At 36.9% G+C, this 17,909-nt stretch overlaps 1 protein-coding gene across 7 annotated transcripts in view; it reads left to right on the top strand.

Annotated features, from left to right (window-relative positions):
• The window catches only part of AGBL3 (ATP/GTP binding protein like 3), a 131,409-nt gene continuing 113,500 nt past the window's right edge, over positions 1-17,909 (top strand). Inside the window, exons 1-5 of one of the 7 annotated variants that reach the window (XM_037739974.1) lie at positions 1-413; positions 1,527-1,634; positions 2,896-2,956; positions 5,942-6,127; positions 7,587-11,961. In XM_037739974.1, coding sequence (XP_037595902.1) covers positions 1,572-1,634; positions 2,896-2,956; positions 5,942-6,127; positions 7,587-7,597 — 321 coding nt within the window. In that variant the 5' untranslated portion in view covers positions 1-413; positions 1,527-1,571 and the 3' untranslated portion in view covers positions 7,598-11,961. Of the gene's footprint in view, positions 414-1,512; positions 1,635-2,895; positions 2,957-5,941; positions 7,176-7,586; positions 11,962-17,909 lie in introns of those variants that run through there. The other 6 variants (XM_037739968.1, XM_037739973.1, XM_037739969.1 and 3 more) reach the window with 6 other exon arrangements.

Genomic DNA, 17,909 nt, shown 5'->3' with positions numbered 1-17,909 from the left:
CTGCGGAACTCCGGCAGTGGGGTTCCTTCTAGCGGTTGGGTCTGCGTCCTCCGCGAGATCCCAAGATATTCTTAGCGCACGGAAACGACTACTGGCTTGGCCAGAGGACTCGAGGTGTGAGCGAGGTGCTGGCCCCGACGGGACAACAGGACGGTGAGGTACGGAGAAGGAAGGCGAGCGCGCCCCGGAAAATGAGCACCTCCCCACACCGCGGTGTCCAGGAGTGAGGGCCGGAGGGAACTCGGCTGCGGGGAGTTGTGGCCTTATCGTGCTTCCGGCCGAGAACTTGGTACCGTTGGGACTTGGCTAAGCGTGGACGCACCCGCATCTGCTCCTCCTCCGCAGTGGTGGAAGACACCCGCGGACTGTGGCTGAATAAGGGCTCTCTCCTGAGGCCAGAGTATCCGCAGCAGGTCAGCACTTCGTGTGCCCCGTGTGCGCCTGTAAGGAGTGAGGTTTAGGCCAGTCCGGTTTTCCAAATGTGCAGTTGTGATGCCCAGGCAAAAACTTCAGTCTTTTAGGACTGAGGGTGTCATCTATGAGACAGTCAGCTCCGTGGCGTTGGCAGTAATTTGCCGCAGAGCTTGGACTTCTATGTAGTCCACGCTCCAACACAGGCTTTCTTTAGAGAGGGGTGTAAACCAATAGATTTGAAATTGTCAAGTATTTTGGTCCCTCAATAACAATGGAAACTTGACAAGAAATTTCCATTATTCCCTTGTCTTAGTAACTACATGGGAAGATACTTGCATAGAAGGGTAATGGTCATCACCAATACAACCTTCTGGTAGCTATTGAATTTCTAAGAGTGAGAATAATATAAACGAATATTAGAACAGATGGTATCTACAGAAAAATATTAATCAAAACGCAAGGTCTTGTCACTTGAACTTTTGGTCAGTTGAAAATTACGGAGAAAACTTAAAATTACATTGCTACATTTCACGAAGTGACTATAATTTTTTTAATTCATTATCTTTGCCTCAGGATCATTCTGAACTTGCTCTCTAGTATATAATTGTAAATATAATAGAATGTGAATGATTTGGCTATATACTCTGGAAATTCCTTTTAATTATTTACTTGATTTGTCTTTTATTGTGGTTGTCTCTTATAATCATGGAAATTTCCTTTAAATCTTTGAAATTGAAGGTTTCATTAGTTGTATTCTAATTAGTTTTTAGAGAAGACTGTTGTGACTGTTAAAAAAAAAAAAACTGTCTCTACTAAAAATAAAAAAAAATTAAAAAAAAGTAGCCGGACCTGGTGGCAGGCGCCTGTAATCCCAGCTACTTGGGAGGCTGCAGCAGGAGAATCTCTTGAACCCGGGAGGCGGAGGTTACAGTGAGCTGATATTGTGCCATTGCACTCCAACCTGGGAGACAGAGCAAGACTCCATCTCAAAAAAAATTAATTAATTAATTTAATTAAATACAATTGAATTTATTTTTGAGTACTCATTTAATATAGTAAACATCTACAGCTTGAAAAGCTGTCAAATAAGTTCCTTAGAAATTGTTTTACAGCCTACCCATATATTACAAGAAATCTCACGTCAAACACTGGAAGAGATGTCAGAAGATTCAGAAAAAGAAGACTATTCAGACGGAACAATCAGTGATGAAGACGAATCGGTATGTTTTTCTCAACTTTATTTTACTTGGAGATAAAATTTGTATCATTAAACCCCAATTAAAATATTGTAAAATCAATTGGATGTTTAAATTATTGTCATTGAAGTTGGGAAATAATTTGGCTGAAAAAGCTAAGCTATCACTGGGAAAACTGTGCGCTGTTTAGAAAGAAAAACTATGTTTTTTTTTTTTTTTGAGAAAATATTTTAGCTAAGATTCTCTAGGTTTTATTAAAATTCATGTATGAAATTATTAATAGGGTTTTATTTTTAGGATTGATGTCCACTTATTTTCTTACATATGCTGATTCCATCGTGTTATACCGTAATATGTATCATAGAACCATCATGTTCTAACCTTATTTTGTGTCACTGTAACAATTTTAATGTGGCTCTGATGTCATAAAGGAAGGGACTTGGAAGAAGAAAAAAAGGGGAGAAATGTAGTATTTAAAATTCTTTAGTCTGTTTCTACTACGTATTCTGAGAGATTTCCTTCAAATTTTATTAAAGTATAAATTATGTATGTAAATTAATTGTCCCAAAATAAGCTCTTAAAGCTTACTTTAGCTACTTAAAGGATTTATGGCTTTCGGTGGGGGTTTTTTTGTTAATTTTATTTATTTATTTATTTTGAGACAGAGTTTTGCTCTTGTTGCCCAAGCTGGAGCGCAATGGCGCAATCTCGGTTCACCGCAACGCAACCTCTGCCTCCTGGGTTCAGACGATTCACTTGGCTCCGCCTCCTGAGTAGTTGGGATTACAGGCATGTGCCACCACACTCAACTAATTTTTTTGCATTTTTAGGAGAAATGGGGTTTCACCATGTTAGCCAGGCTGGTCTCAAACTCCTGACCTCAGGTGATCTGCCTGCCTCAGCCTGCCTCAGCCTTCCAAAGTACGGGGATTACAGGCATGAGCTACTGCACCTGGCCAATTTTATTCTTAAATTGTTTTCCCAGGTTTACCAATAATCTATAAACTTTATTCCTTCCATAGATTCATTATTTTGACAACGCCCACGGGAAGAGGCGGAATAAAAGATGCAAACTTTAAGGTGCAGGATATTTGAAGTGTTGGGTGCTTTGGCCCTTCAAATATCCTGAATATTGGCTAAAGCCAATAATAATTCTTTAATTTTCTCATTTATTAAAGGTTAAAGACATATACTCAATCCCAAGTACTAAAATAGATGTAAACAATTTCTGGATTTGAAAACTGTTGGATTTTAAAAGAGAAATATTTTTAAATTCTTATTTTAGGATGAGGATATGTTCATGAAATTTGTAAATGAAGATCTTCATCAATGTGCACTTTTATCAGGTTTGAACTTATTCATGTAGTTTTTTTTAGCATAAAACCTTGAGTGGATAAAAAATAAGATGAGGAAACTAAAAAGTCAGATTGAATAATATAGGGAATTATTCTAGTAGATTGTGAGAAACAAATGTATCCACTTGCAGAGCTCAAACTTTTCAGGTTTGTTTTAGGTAAACTTATTTTATATTAGAAAATAAGAAGTGAAAGTGGTGGTTCTCTTATATTTAAAGTAAGGATTGTCATTTATTTAAATACATTTACTGTATGACTCGTTATAATAGACAGATTATGTTACAAGTACATCTTCATTTAAATGAAGTATATTGTCTAAAGAGTCTCCTTAATAAAGTCATTCATTTGCAACTGAACATGTGTGTGGGCACCTTGATGTATACTTAATTTTTTAAAATTTATACTTAGAGGTGTACTTTCAAATGCTAAAATATCTCTACTAAATGTTTACATATGTATCACAAATACTCTGAAATTGAAGTTAAGGCCTTTATCTTTTTTTTTTTTTTTCTTTTTTCTTTTACCAGCATCCTAAAATAAATCTTCCTCTTTGAGATAACCACCATTCTCAGTTTGGTGTGTGTCATTCTAGAACTTCTTTGCATATACACATATCTATACCCATAGACATAGACATTTTATAGTACTGTTTTATAGACTTTTCCCTGCTGCCCTTTTCTGTTTTTAAAATTTTGCCAAGCTATTGGAAGACAGGAGATAACTCACTGCTTTAACTAGCATTTCTGGGATTGCTAGAGAAGTTGAGAATTACTTCCAGAGGCTTATTATCTATTCATATTCATAGTTGGTATGAATTGCCCATTTATAATAATCCCTTTATGTTTCTTGCTTTGTTTAGAATATTACCAAATGCAAGATAAAACATTTAATCACCCCTAAATGTTCCTGTGTCTCTGCAGTAGATCCTCTCTTTCCAGGCTTCACCCCTGGCTCCAGGCAACCAGTTATTTGCTTTCTCTCCCCTATATTTGGCTTTTCTAGAATTTCACAAAACAGAATCATACATTTTGTGTCTTCTGTCTTCTTTCACTTAGCATAATACTCTTGAGATTGATCCATATTGTTGCATATGTCGGTTGTTCCTTTTTATTATTGAGAGGTATTCCATTATGTGAATAGACCACAATTTCTCCATTTAGCCGTCCATTCATGCACATTTAAATTGTTACCAGCTTGTGGCTGTAACAAATAAAGCTCCTGTGGACCTTTTTGTACAAGTCCTTGTGTGAACATGTTTTTATTTCTCTTGGGTAAGTCCCTAGAAACAGTATTGTTGGGTTATATGCTAAATATATGCTGTCTGAGAAACCGAATCTATTTTCTAAAGTGGCTGTATCTCTTTGCATTCCCAGCAATGGTTATTTCTTTACCAAGAATTCTTATCTTTTAATTCAGCACAAGTGTGCTTTTCCTTTACCTCATGGAGTATAATTGTAATGACTCCTTTAAAGTTCTTGTCTGATAGTTTTAGTATCTGAGTTATCTTGATGTTGACATTTATTGATTGCCTTTTGCCCTGAGAATTGGTCCTATTCCTGGTTTTCCATTATTCATGCTATGTTGTGTAGAGTCTGGGTCCTTCTGGACGAGGTCAATGTATTTCTTCTAGCAGGCAATCAATCCAGTTAGGTTTAAGCAGTAAGTTCTGTCACCCCTTCTGTGGATAGTAATTCAGATCTCAGCTCTGATCTCTAAGCCTTTGCTATGCTTATTTGGTTCTCTCCTATGCCAGTGTAGCTCAGGGATTTTGAGACTTTATAGATGGTTCAAATCTCTGTTTAGTTCTCTTAAGCTTTCCTTGTGTTGGTTTGGGACTATCTTGCACATGTGTAATTCAGGGGTTGAGCTGAGACGTGTGTGTGTGTGTTGGGGGGGGTTAAAGTTTCAGTTAAGTTTTCATAGTCTCTAAGAATGTGTCTGCTTGTATAGACTAGGGATTTGGCTGAGACGTGTAGGCTTATATACAGGATTAGGAGATACCTTTCTGTGGTTTCCTTCATCCCTTCAGATTCCCTGCACACTGTAAGGACCCCTTTTCCTGGTTCTTCTGTTGGACGAATGAGCTATAGAACAATCCTGATAAGTAGCTGGGGAAGATGGTATTATTAGTTATTGACCTGTAGTAAGATTTATGTTCCGAGAGGCTGCCTTGCCCAAACAAAGTCATACAGAAACAAAGTGGTAAAAGGGAAGGAACCCAGTCATCTGATTCTAGTCCAGTTGCAGTATCTGCTGTTGTACAAAAATAACCAAGAACTAAATCTCAGCAAAAAGCCACATTTCAGAGGTGAAAAAGCAAGAGGAGTCAATGAGACAAATGGAGAACCAAATATGTAAAAGGGTGGTGGAAATCCAGGAAATGTATCATAAAAGAAGGGGGAGCACGCTTACGGAGGGGTGATCATCAATATCAAACTGATGCCGCAGAGTATCACAACAAAAAGATCAGGCCACTGCACATGGTCTGCTTGGCATAGCCCCATGCGAGTCTATGTGAATTGTGTTCCCGGCGTTGTATCACACAGTAGGTCTAGAAGGAGAAGTGAGAAAAAGCTGTGACTGAGTTCACTAGCAAAACTTGAGAATACAGTTCCAGTAAGTAGTGAGTTATAGTTCATCACTGTATTTCACTCATTAGACAAAAAATAGTGTGACTAAGAGGAGTCAAAGTAGATGATTTGCTAGAAAAGCTGCAAGAAACAAATGTTTTTAAAGTAGTGAGCTTAGAATAAATGAATAGTATAAAGGTCAACAACTATTTTTTAGCTATTGTGAAGATCAGTCATCACAAAGTTTCATTAGTACTTTTATAAAAAGTGCCATGAATTATAAGACATTTATGAAGATATCCACACATCAAATAGTGTTGAAAGGGAAAAAGGAACTATATAAAAATTGTAGGAATTGGGGTTTTTCTTCTTCTCACTCATGATTGTGTTTGAATCTTTTTCTCAGCCAACTCTTTTGGTGATCCCTTCTTCCCCCGGACTACACAGATACTATTAGAATATCAGCTAGGGAGATGGGTGCCACGTCTTCGTGAACCACGGGATTTATATGGTGTCTCTTCTTCTGGTCCACTGAGCCCAACACGGTGGCCATACCATTGTGAAGTCATCGATGAAAAAGTCCAGCATATTGGTATGTTTGTAGCAGTTTGGGAGATTTAGACATTAGCAAACTTACTTTGCCAACCTTGATTTTAATGAGGAGACTCACAATGTTAGAAAACAGTACATTATGACAGAAATATAAGCCACATATGTAATTATAAATTTGCTTGTAACCACATTTAAAGAGGTAAAAAGAAGAAAATGAAATTAACCTTAAAAATGTATTTTATTTAACCCAAATATATCCAAAATATTTCATATTCTTTCTGCATAAGAATGTGAAATATTTTTTGTCCAAAGTCTTCAGAAATCTGGTGTGCATTTATATTTACAGACATTTGAGTTGAAATCAGCCACATTCGAAGTGTTCAGTAGCCACATGGGCTTAAATGGAGGCACTTACAGCATTTGTTTGGCTCCTGAAGCTTTGCTAATTCTAAACAATTCCAAAGGGCGTGACGGTGTCCAAGGCAGTCAAACTCAGACATAGAGTGAAGTCACAGATGGAGACTATGCAGAATGTCTGTGAGCGGTAGTCCTGCTCTTTGTGGCTCCCTGTCTCTTTCTCCTTATCTCCTCCTTATATGTCTGTCTTCTCCTTAGTGTATCTTTATCTTCTTTTACCTCTTTCTGCCTTTTCCTTTTTTCCATTTCTTTTCCTCTTTCATTTTCTCTTTCTGCCCCTCTCCTTTGTCTTGTTCCTACTTCCTACTTTGTCCTTTAATGGATGTTTATGGAACTGAAGAGTGTATATTTTCATATATATAGATTTTAATGTTTCTGTATGTGTGTATTTCCAAATTTATTTTTTGCTTTCCCAGGTAAAGCTTATAGCCTCATCTCTCCAGTCCATGCACAGGCATGACAAATATCCCACTGTCCACCATCTTTCACTGCCATGACTTTCCACCTTTTGTTGATTGAGGCACATAAACATATGTTATTGCCTGGTAGAGATCTTACAGACATTCGTTGGTGAATAAAATAACTACACATACATACTTTTTATAACTGTACACTTATTATAGTGACTACTGGGAGTTCTTAAAAACTAAATTTTCTTCATATATTATCTGGCATATAGATAGTTATGGGGAGAAAGAAGAGGGAGTGGAGAAAGAAAGAATACATTTTTGTTCACAGAGGACAAAATTAATTTTCCTCAAGAATTCCAAAGTTACAGGGTTAAAAATATAATAAAGAATTAATGCTTAATAGTACTTAACAGCATCATGTATTTACACAGAATTCTTCAAAACTGGGTATATATTTATCTTCTCCAGTATAGGACGTCCCTTTCTCTCCCTTTTTCTCCTTTCAGTCCTGCCATCATTCCCGCCTCTCCTCTGCTACCACCCACTCCTGCCTCATTTTGCTACAGCACCAGGGCAGGAAATTAAAAAGTCAAGCAGACAAAACACTGCCATGCTACTGAATTGGAACCTTCCCCCAAGCCTTTCTTTTTGTACTTTGGTTCTGTTTCCCAGCCTCCTCATGACATATCTGTGGCAGAGGGAATGAATAAGAAGCAATAAAGGAGAATCCCTACTGCTCCTACTGTGACTTCTCCCTAATTTCTCTGCAGTAGCAGTGATGAGAGAATGAGAGCAGAAGAGCCCCAAAAGGAAGAGGAAAGCAACACCCATCCTGCCGCTGCTACTTAGTGTCACTTCCAGCCCCATGTGATGGTTCCACTCAGCTTAGTTCCACCTCATCTAACTAGAAAACCCTTCTGTCACATCCTTGCCACACCTTTCTGTTCCTTACGTTTCCTAGCCCTCACTCTCAGCCTTCATTTTGCCCTCCATCATAGGAGTCACCATCAGAAGTTGAGAGTGGGGAGAGTTTCGACTCCCCTTGTTTGCTTGGCAATCCCCCACTGTTACTCTTGAGGTTCAGATGAGGGCAGCTGCGTTTCTGGCCTCTTCTATTGAAATTATAAATATATTTTCTAACCAAATACTTTTTTAAGAGTGGCTAGAGTTTATGGTGCCATCTTTCAGATATTTCATGTGATAAATAGGCTTTGCATTCTGTGAACCCAGCCTCCATTCTGGTGAAGGTGCAGTCACCATACAGTACGGGTACAGATGCAGCCTCCCTAAGCATACATTTCCCAAGATCCCCAGAGTCATGACGTCACACAGCTATTGGTGACATTATCTGTGCAAGGTAGAGTCAGACTGGATAAAAGCTTCATTTGAGGCTATCCTGCCACTCTTTTATTTTCAGTCTGTGTCCCTGAAGGTTTTGCAAATTCCACTGATCCTTAAGCCAACTACAACACCCACTGCAATACATCCCTGTGTAGGAGAATCAGAATCTTCTCCCACATGTCCTTGATGGCCTTTTCCACTTTGCTTGCTAGCATTTCAGAAAGCTTACTTCCCATTGTTTTACATATTGTCATAGACCTTGCTTGTGTCACCTGACTATTGCAAAGATTTTACAAATTAGATATTTGAAAGGACTTATAAGACTCCACAGAGCATTTTTATGTGTGGCTTTTATTTAAAGGCAGAGGATATGGTGCAGCGAGAGAAAGATAATGTGGTAAACATGAGGACCCAGGTGCTAGCTTTCCAGCGGCCTTATTCACACATAGACTACCTGTCTTCAGATTGAAACACTAAGATCTATGTGATTCATCTTAGCTTCAGAAGACCTCAAGGCCAAAGTTCCCATCTGGGTTTTTAGGACCCTCTAGTCCTGACATCAAATCAGGCTGTCTTCCTGATTCTGCCAAATGAAAACCATCAGTAAACAAACTGGCCATGTGGGGTTATCAGGGGGAGTTTCAGGCAGTAAACAGCGTATCATTAATCTTACTCTTCTTATCTTGGCCAAGAGTCCAAGCTGGACAGCCAGAATTCCCCAGAGGTAAAAATAGAGCTTTTCCAGTTCAGCTATAAATTAACTCTGTCTTACACAGCCATCTATCTTGAAAGTCTTTCTGTATCAGTTTGCATATATTAATCTCCTTTTTATAAACTGGTATGTCAGATTTCATTAAATAGATGAATGAGAATTTCCTTAACTGGTACCTTATTGATGAATTTTAGGTGTTTCCAATCATCAGCTCTGACAGAACTGCATAAATACCCTTTTATGTGTGGCCTAATGCATATATACATATATATTTTAGGGGTACATTCCTAGAATTTCTGGTATAAGGATACTGTCAAATTTTCATCCAAAAAGAGTTGCATTAATTTATAATCATAAAGGCAAACAGTTTATGACTATGGTCAGGGGTCCTCAAGATAACTCATGTTCAACACTTTGCTACAAGGACTTGCAGAACTCAGAGAAGCCATTATACTCATGGTTATGGTTTATTACACTGAAAGGACACAGATTAAAATCAGCAAAAGTAAATGGCGTATAGCAGCGGTCCCCAACCATTTTGGCACCAGGGACCAGTTTCGGGGAAGACAGTTTTTCCACAGATGTGGACAATTTTTCCACAAATGTGGGGGGATGGTTTTGGAATGAAACCATCCCACTTCAGAGCAACAGGCATTAGATTCTCATGAGGAGCGCACAACCTAGATGCCTTGCACACACACAATAGGGCTTGTGCTCCTATGAGAATCTAATGCTGCCGCTGATAGGACTGGAGGCAGAGCTCAGGTGGTAATGCTCGCTCGCCCACTGCCCACCTGCTGCTGTGTAGCCTAGTTTCTAATGGGCCACAGACCAGTAGTGGTCCACAGCCTTGGGGTCGGGGGCCCTTGCCATGCGGCAGAGTCCAGATGAGACCAAGCACAAGCTTCCAGTTGTTTTCTCCCTATGGAGTCTTAATTAACAGCACTTAATTCTCCCAGCCGTAACGTGAGATAATATGAAGTGCTGCTAATCATCCAACTTTGGTGTCACTGGTTCCTACTGCAGGTTGTTTATATCTACATGCAGTGCCCACATGGCTGACCTCAGTTAGTCTCTGGACTTTCCAGGGGTCAAAATTGATACTGTGTGTCCAAGGTCTCTACCACTACCACCACAATAAATCAATTGTTAGCATAAACTATCTGACATAGCCCAAGGTCCCAGGTAGACAAAGATACTCTTACAAGGCAACGTATTCCGAGGCCTCAGAGGTTATCTCCCAGGAGTTTAGCAAGGTCCAGACCATTCTTTACAATGTACAGCATTTGGACAACCCAGGCCTGCTGAGTTAATCATTTACACACAGGCTACCCATGGTCACTTGGCCTAGGCTCTCCTACAGCAAAACCATCATATATGTCTAAGCATCTACATTTAGTATAGCATTCTTATAAATGACATAGTGATAGTGTCAATATGATGCCTAAAATTTTGAGGAGCAAGTGTGGGGTAGGAATAGATTTAATGAAACAACTAATCAGTCCTATAAAGCCATTAGACATTTTCATAGTTTTTAACTAGTATGATTATCTCCTATTTTAATGTTCTGCTATTTATACCTTTTGACAAACTTATACATACATACTCAGCATAGAAATAAACTCATAATTAAGTAGATCCAGTTCTTACTCAGCCCACTTTTCATTGATATTACATACTGTGTAATGAGACTGTGATTCAATTTTCCAATACATTTGATCATCATCATATGACTTACTTACATAGGAAGAAGAACCACACCAACAGTGCCAGTGTTATACTGTATCTGCAGTATTGTAGTAGACGTAACCTGAAAAATAAGAATCAAAAGATAACAGCCTGTTACTAGAGTTCCACTGTGGTATTAACAATTAATTGGTCCAGTTCATCATTATATCATATGACCAGAATGTCTTCCTGAGCACTCAAGTTCACAGGCTTTCATTCAACCTTTTCAGGTTCTAAGAGCAGGGCTAGTCTTAGAAAACGGACTTCACCTTTTTGGGCATCTAGTATAATTAAGCTAAGAGATAACTGTCTCTTGCTCTGAGCCTCTCTCAAAGCACCAATGTAATACTAGCTTTTCCTCATTATCTAATTCATTTATTTATTCCCATGCCTTGGCTATTTCTCCTATTTTTCACTTGTCATAATTTTTTACCTAAACATTTCCACCTTTGGAAGAGTTGTTAGGCTTAGCCACTGCGCTGGTCTAGATTGCCAGGAGTATTACAGTCTAGCTCGTGCCTCCTTTCAGCTCATTCCCCTTTACACAGAGTAAGGATATGTAGGTTTAGAACTAGTAGGCTATCTTGACCACCAGGCAATACAGCTGCATTCTCTATCAGTCCAAATTTTGCCAGATGGGGTGAAGACACAGTCCACCCCATTAGGCCCATAGCAGTTCTGACATAAAGCTTTAAATAAGTTTCTTGTTTAGGAATCATTCCTGTTTCTGGCCCTGCAGTCTCCAACCACTGCCCCAAGTTGGAAAAAAAAGAAAGTTGAGGTGATGTGAGAAATCACTTTGTAGCTTGTACCAGTGTCCTCCTTCATCCCTCCTTCTCCAGATATACCATAAAAGTAAAAGAATTTGTCAAGTGGGAACTCGCTCTTGTCCCCCTCATGTTAAATGGGCATACATACTCACGAAGGTATATATACTAGCCCTTCCTGCCTTTATCATCCCCCATTTTAGACAATGTTTCAATTACCTTTTTCAGTTCTCTAGTTAAACCACTATCCATTTTGATGCGATATCTTTTTGCCCATCCTTAGACACTATGGGCTATTGAAGTATGTTTGCTGGTCTGAAGAAATATAACTTGATGGTCCAAATTGGCACAGTATCTTCTGTTTCAGTCCTTTCATAGTATTTTAAGCATCTGTGCCCAGGTACCTCTGGGGGTGCAAAGCCTAGTCCAAAGTAAATGTCTAGTCCTGTCAGGGCCCTTTTATAGACTACTCTGTAGGTAGTCTCCTGGGGCTACCACAGCATTCCATTTATTATGGAGCCCTTCTGGGCACTGTCTTATTAGAGTGTTCCTTTCACATCATTTAAGACATTATGGGCATTTCAAGTTTCACGTTTATATGTCCTTCAGTATAATGGTTAATTTTATGTGTCAGCTTAACTGGGCCATGGGATGCCCAGGTAGCTGGTAACACATTATTTCCGGATGTGCCTCTGAGGGTGTTTCTGGAAGAGATTAGCATTTGAATTGGTAGATTCATAAAGAAGATCCACGATCACCAACGTAAGGAGGTGGGGCATTATCTAATCTATTGAGGGCCTGCCTGAATAGAACAAAAGGATGGAGGAAGGGTGAATTCTGTCTTCTTGAACTGGGATATTCATCATCTGCCCCCAGACATCAGAGCTTCTAGTTCTCAGGCCTTTGGACTTGAACTGTATTATACCACCAGCTTTCCTAGTTCTATAACTTGCACAGATTATGAGACTTCTCAGTCTCCATAATTCTATGACAATGTACATACACATATGTATATATTCACTGATATAATTCCTATAATAAACCTACACACACACACACACCCTACTGGGTCTATTTTTCTGAAGAACCCTGATTAATGCATTCAGTCACAGGGGCATTTTCAGAAGCAGCTGTAAGATATGCAGCATTTGGGAACCTGATGTCCAATAGCAAGTTAGTAATTGGTTAGAAATTAGTTCCAACATTAGTAAAATGTCCAATAGCAAGTTAGTAATTGGTTCCCAAATGCTGCATATCTTACAGCTGCTTCCGAAAATTTTCTGGTCCAAATTCCAGTAGTCACTGCTTGATGGTACTCACAGGCTTTTTCCATAAGCCCCAAACTCTGGTCCATACAGGGCTACTGTAGAGAAAATATGTTGGTATCAGCATCCCAGTTTCTAACATGTCATTGATTAAAAGTTAATCTCTTTTTGTGCACTAGGTACTTTATACTATTTCCAACTAAAATCTGTGGGCTTGGACAATTCTATGCATTCCCATTTAGTGGGTATGCTGGATAAAGGGCATATTTAGCAGGTATAGTGGATAAAGGACAAATTTACCTGCCTTCAGTTTTAGAATATTAGATGGTCTACATAATCCCCAATCAGATATAAAATACATCCCAATGCATTCAGGAAAAGGAGATACATTCAGTTCACATGAAGTTCATTTAAATATTTCCATTTTAATCTCAACTTTAAATTTCATCAACCATTTCATGGCTAAGTCTCCCAAACTAACTGTAGTCAACATTAGGATTTCACCAACAGTTTTAGGAACCTCAGTGCATTGGTCTGCCATGTCAAAGAGTCCCAGAAAAGCTTTCTCTCCACTCACTGACCATCTTAACCACACGTGCTATAGCCCATGTCCCCAAACAAGGATCAGACTAAAGGACCCTGACTCTTTTCATCAGTCTTTATTCATATTAGTTTGTGAGACAATTGCCACGGATGATTTGAGGTAACATTTTTCATTGTCCTTTTTGCCTTTCAGCTTTGTTAATTCCCCCAGACTAAGGTAAATAGAACAGATTTGTTTAAAACTCTTCAAAGTTGGGGTATGCCAGGAGCTCCCATTGGTCTATGTAATCTCCAATAGTGCTTCATTAAGACCTTTGATCCCATCAGTGTCCAACCTGCTGGAATGAGTCCCTTGATTCTTCCTTTTGTCTTTCCCCATTCTCTCATGAATCATTTTATTTTAGCTGTCAGTTGTTTCAGCATGTTATTTGTCCCTTTGTTGGAAAGCCTGAAGCTAGTGTCTGTAGCTTAGACCAGCTAAAATTCAAGCTTGGCCCAGCATCAGGAATTGCCTCAACACTTCACTGTCATTTTAGCTGTTACACCTAATAACTGAGAGACTGTATATTTAGCATGTTTCTTGTCATTTTGCATTTCCTTATGCATCCAGTATTGGGAGTCAGATTTATCATTTCTAAATTCCAGTGGTGACTTTTACTTCTAGTAACTGGTTGCAACACAGGGACTACTTCACACCATGGGTGGCCCAAATCAAAGATTTGTCAACTCCTACCCTCTTATTCTTCCTTTTCCCAAACCATTCTTTTGCCATATTTCAGTGAGTCAGTGTAATTCTAGTGAGTCCCACTTCTGACATCACCTGTGATCAGGAGTGCCCAAGACTACCCTAAATAAAGTTCAATGATTCACTAAAAGGATTTGAGAAATTCAGAAAAATCATTACATTAATGGTTGTGACTTATTACAGTGAAATGTTACAAACTAAAATCAACAGAATTGATTTAGGGCAGAGTCTAGGAAAGACTAGTTGTCTTCTCCCAGTGGAGTTTCATAGATAGCACTTACTTCTTCCAGCCATGATGAGAGCTAACACTCATGAAGTACTGCTAATCAGGGAAGCTCATCCAGCCTTGGTGTCCAGAGCTTCTATTGGGGACCAGTTATGTCTGCAAAGAATGTCCATGTGGCCGGCCTTCATTATTCAGTTCCCAGCCTCACCATCCAAAATTAATACAATGTGGCCCAGAGCCCTCCACCACAACTCACATTAGCATAACTATCTGATGTGACCCAAGGCCCCAAGTAGACAAAGAGACCCTGAACAGGCAGAATATTTCAGAGTCTTAGAGATTATCTCTTAGGAGTTGGGTAAGGTCCAAATCTTTCTTTGGATATACAGGGTTTGGACAACACAGGCCATCTGAGTTAACCCTGACTACACAATGAAAGTACCTATTTTTCCATACTCTCATTAATACTGTTAATCATCCATTCTAGTTTTTAACAGTCTGATAGTGTTTACTTGATATGTGTTGTTTTTTGTTAATGTTTTCTTTATGGATGAGACGGAACATTCTATCTACTGACTTTATATAAGCTGTCTGATAAAATCCTTTGCCCATTTTGCTATTTGTTGGACTTTTCTTCTTCTCGATCTGTAAGTGCTTTCTGTCTATGCAAGAGATTTGTTTACTGTGTCTTATATGTTGCATGCTTTTTTTCTCAGTTTGTCATTTGCCTTTTGTGTTTGGCATGCATAAATTTGTAATTTTTATGTAGTTATTTTGTCTATCATTTTTTAAATGACTTCTGGGGTTTGAAATTTTCATACTTCTTTCTTGGTAATGTCAGAGTGTATTTGTTGTGATTAAATTTTTGATCCATGTGGAATACATTTTGATATAAGAAGTAAACTTCCAATCCAGTCTTATTATTAAATGCCTGGTGAGTTGTTCCAACAAAATTTATTAAATAAATTATTTTTTTCTACCCATTTACACTGCCCACATTTATGATATACTAAACTCTTAGGTCCAATTTTGAATTCTGTTCCATTAATCTTCTTTTGATATGCCAGCATGAAACTCTATTTCTATAGCTTTTAAACTATAGTTGTGTGGTAAACTTAGTTCCTTACTGTTTTACTTTGTTCAAGATTTTTCTGGCTACTTTTGCCTTATTATATTTCTATATAGAATCTAAAATAATCTTTCCTAGTTGTCCTAAAATAAATAAGCTGGTAACTTTATTGTAATCACATTAAATTTATAGATTAACTTAAGGAGAGTAACATTTTTAGAATTGCACCTTCCTATCCAATAATAATATTTGTCTCACCATGTATCCTAGTTTTCCTTTATCTCCCTTATTATAGTTTAAATTTTTTCCTGAACTGTTTCTAAGTTTATTTATGGTATTTTATTTATTTTGTTGCTAAAACTAAATATTTTTGTTGTGAAAATAGCAATTTCAAATAGAATATTTATTACATTATATTTTCTAACTTGTTTATATGCAGGAAAGTTATTGTTGTGTGTATTAATTTTGAAAATTGCCATCTTTTGTTTCTAATATTTAAATTATCATATATGTTCCAATTATACAGTTATATTATCCTGTATTAATATAATTATATCTCCTCATTTCCAGTTTTTATATCTTATATTCCTTTTTTGTACTAAATGCATTGACTGGTAAAGTAAAAAAATATTTAATAATGTTGCCTTTATCTTATTCTTCATTTTAATGGGAATAGTTTTACCGTTATCTCATTAAGCAAATTTTTGACTTCTGGTTTAAAATAAATTTTTTTGATTCTGGTAAAGAGTTACCCATTTATTCTTATATTATTAAGAAAACTTTATCAGAAATAATTACTAAACTTTATTAAATGACTTTTTAGCATCTATGGGGTGGAAGGATTATGATGTTCTCTTTGACCTATTATTTTGGTGAGTGATGTTAGCTTCTTTAATATTGAACCAGATTTATAGTATTGAAATAAAGTGCAGTTAGTCATTGTAAATAATTTTTAGTAGGTTGCTGAATTCTGTCTTCTTATTTTATGCAGGATTTTTGCTTTCATATTCATAAATAAGATAGATTTTTAAAATTTTATAACTTGTGTATGTTTTTCAGGTTTTGGTATAAATTTTATTTAGAATTCTTTGCTTCAGAACAGCTTCAATAATGCTTTCATTAATGTTCTTTTTCATTTTGAGAGAAGTCTTCTAAAACTGTGCATATTTTGTTACTGTTTTAGAGAGACCGAGAATATTGTTATTATAAAACTTCTCAGTTTCTTCTTTGTTAGGTCTGTTTACGTCTCCTGTGTATTCCAGGGACAGTTTGGTTATTTATTTTCCTAGAAAAATAATGCTTTTCATGCAGGATTTTAAAATTCATTTCATAAATTTAAGATATTCTCCTATAATTGCTGTAATTTCCTTTAAAGATAGATTTTTTCTTCTTTGTTCTAATATTTCATGTTTTTGCATTAGTTTTCTCCTGTGAATATGTTGGTAGGCTTCATTTTGTTAATTGTTTCAAAGAATCAGTGCTTGAATTTATTTATTAGTCCTAGTCTTGTGCTGTATTCTAATAATTTATTAGTTTATGATTTTTTCATAAATCTAATTTATTTAGATTTATTCTTTATTTAACCTCTCACTCTGTATTAACTTCTTACTCCCCAGTATTTTATTAAGAATATTTTCAAATATGCAGAGAAGTTGAAAGGATTATACAGGAACCCATAAGGCCATCAACTAGATTTTTACAATCAATAATTTACTATATTGCTTTATCACATATGTAGTCATCTATCCATCCCTCTCTTTATCCATCAAGTACTTTTAGTTTTTTATTCATTTAAAATTAAGTTGCAGATATCCTTACATTTCACCTCTAAATACTTTAGCATGTATATTATTACCTAGTGTTCCTTTTTAGTTTTGAGGTACATTTTACAAAATATCAAATGCACAAATCTAATTGTATCAACGAATTTTAACAAATTTAACAAATGCATACATTTGGGTAAGCTAAACCCCTGCCACAGTATAGAACATTACTGTTACAATTACTTTTTGAAAAATTGCTTAGGTATAAATCTAACAAAACATATATAAGACTTGCATTCTTAAAACTACACAATGTTGATGAAATTAATAAAAGACGATCTAAATAAATCAAGAAATATACCACGTTCATGGGTAGGACTCAGCTCAATCTAGTAAAGATGTCACCTCTCCCCAGTTGACATACAGGTTTAAGAAATTCCTATCAAGATTTCTTTTTGTAGATATAGACAGAATTATTCTAAAATTTATATGGAAAGGCTAAAGAGCTAGAATAACTTTTTAAAAAAGCAATTTAAAGAAGAAGCATAAAATGGTATAAAGTAGCCTCTTACCTCAAGCTTTTATACAGCTACCGCAGTCAAAACTATGTTATATTAGATCAGTAGAAGAGAATAGAGAACTCAGAAGTAGAACCACACAAATATTCCCAAATGGTTTTTGACGAAAGTGAAAAGCACTTTAATGGAGGAAAGTTTGCATTTTCAACAAATATTGCTGGAGAAATTGGATATCCATGGGAAGAAAAGAAAGATACAAGGGAAAACTTCAACCTAAGTCTAACATCTTATACAAAAATTCATTCAAAATAAATTATA

Source organism: Cebus imitator, unplaced genomic scaffold, assembly GCF_001604975.1.
Source record: "Cebus imitator isolate Cc_AM_T3 unplaced genomic scaffold, Cebus_imitator-1.0 Scaffold77, whole genome shotgun sequence".
In the NCBI taxonomy this organism is placed as follows: Eukaryota; Metazoa; Chordata; class Mammalia; order Primates; family Cebidae; genus Cebus; species Cebus imitator.
Note: the sequence above shows the minus strand (reverse complement) of the source record. Positions and strands in the feature narration are given on the sequence as shown.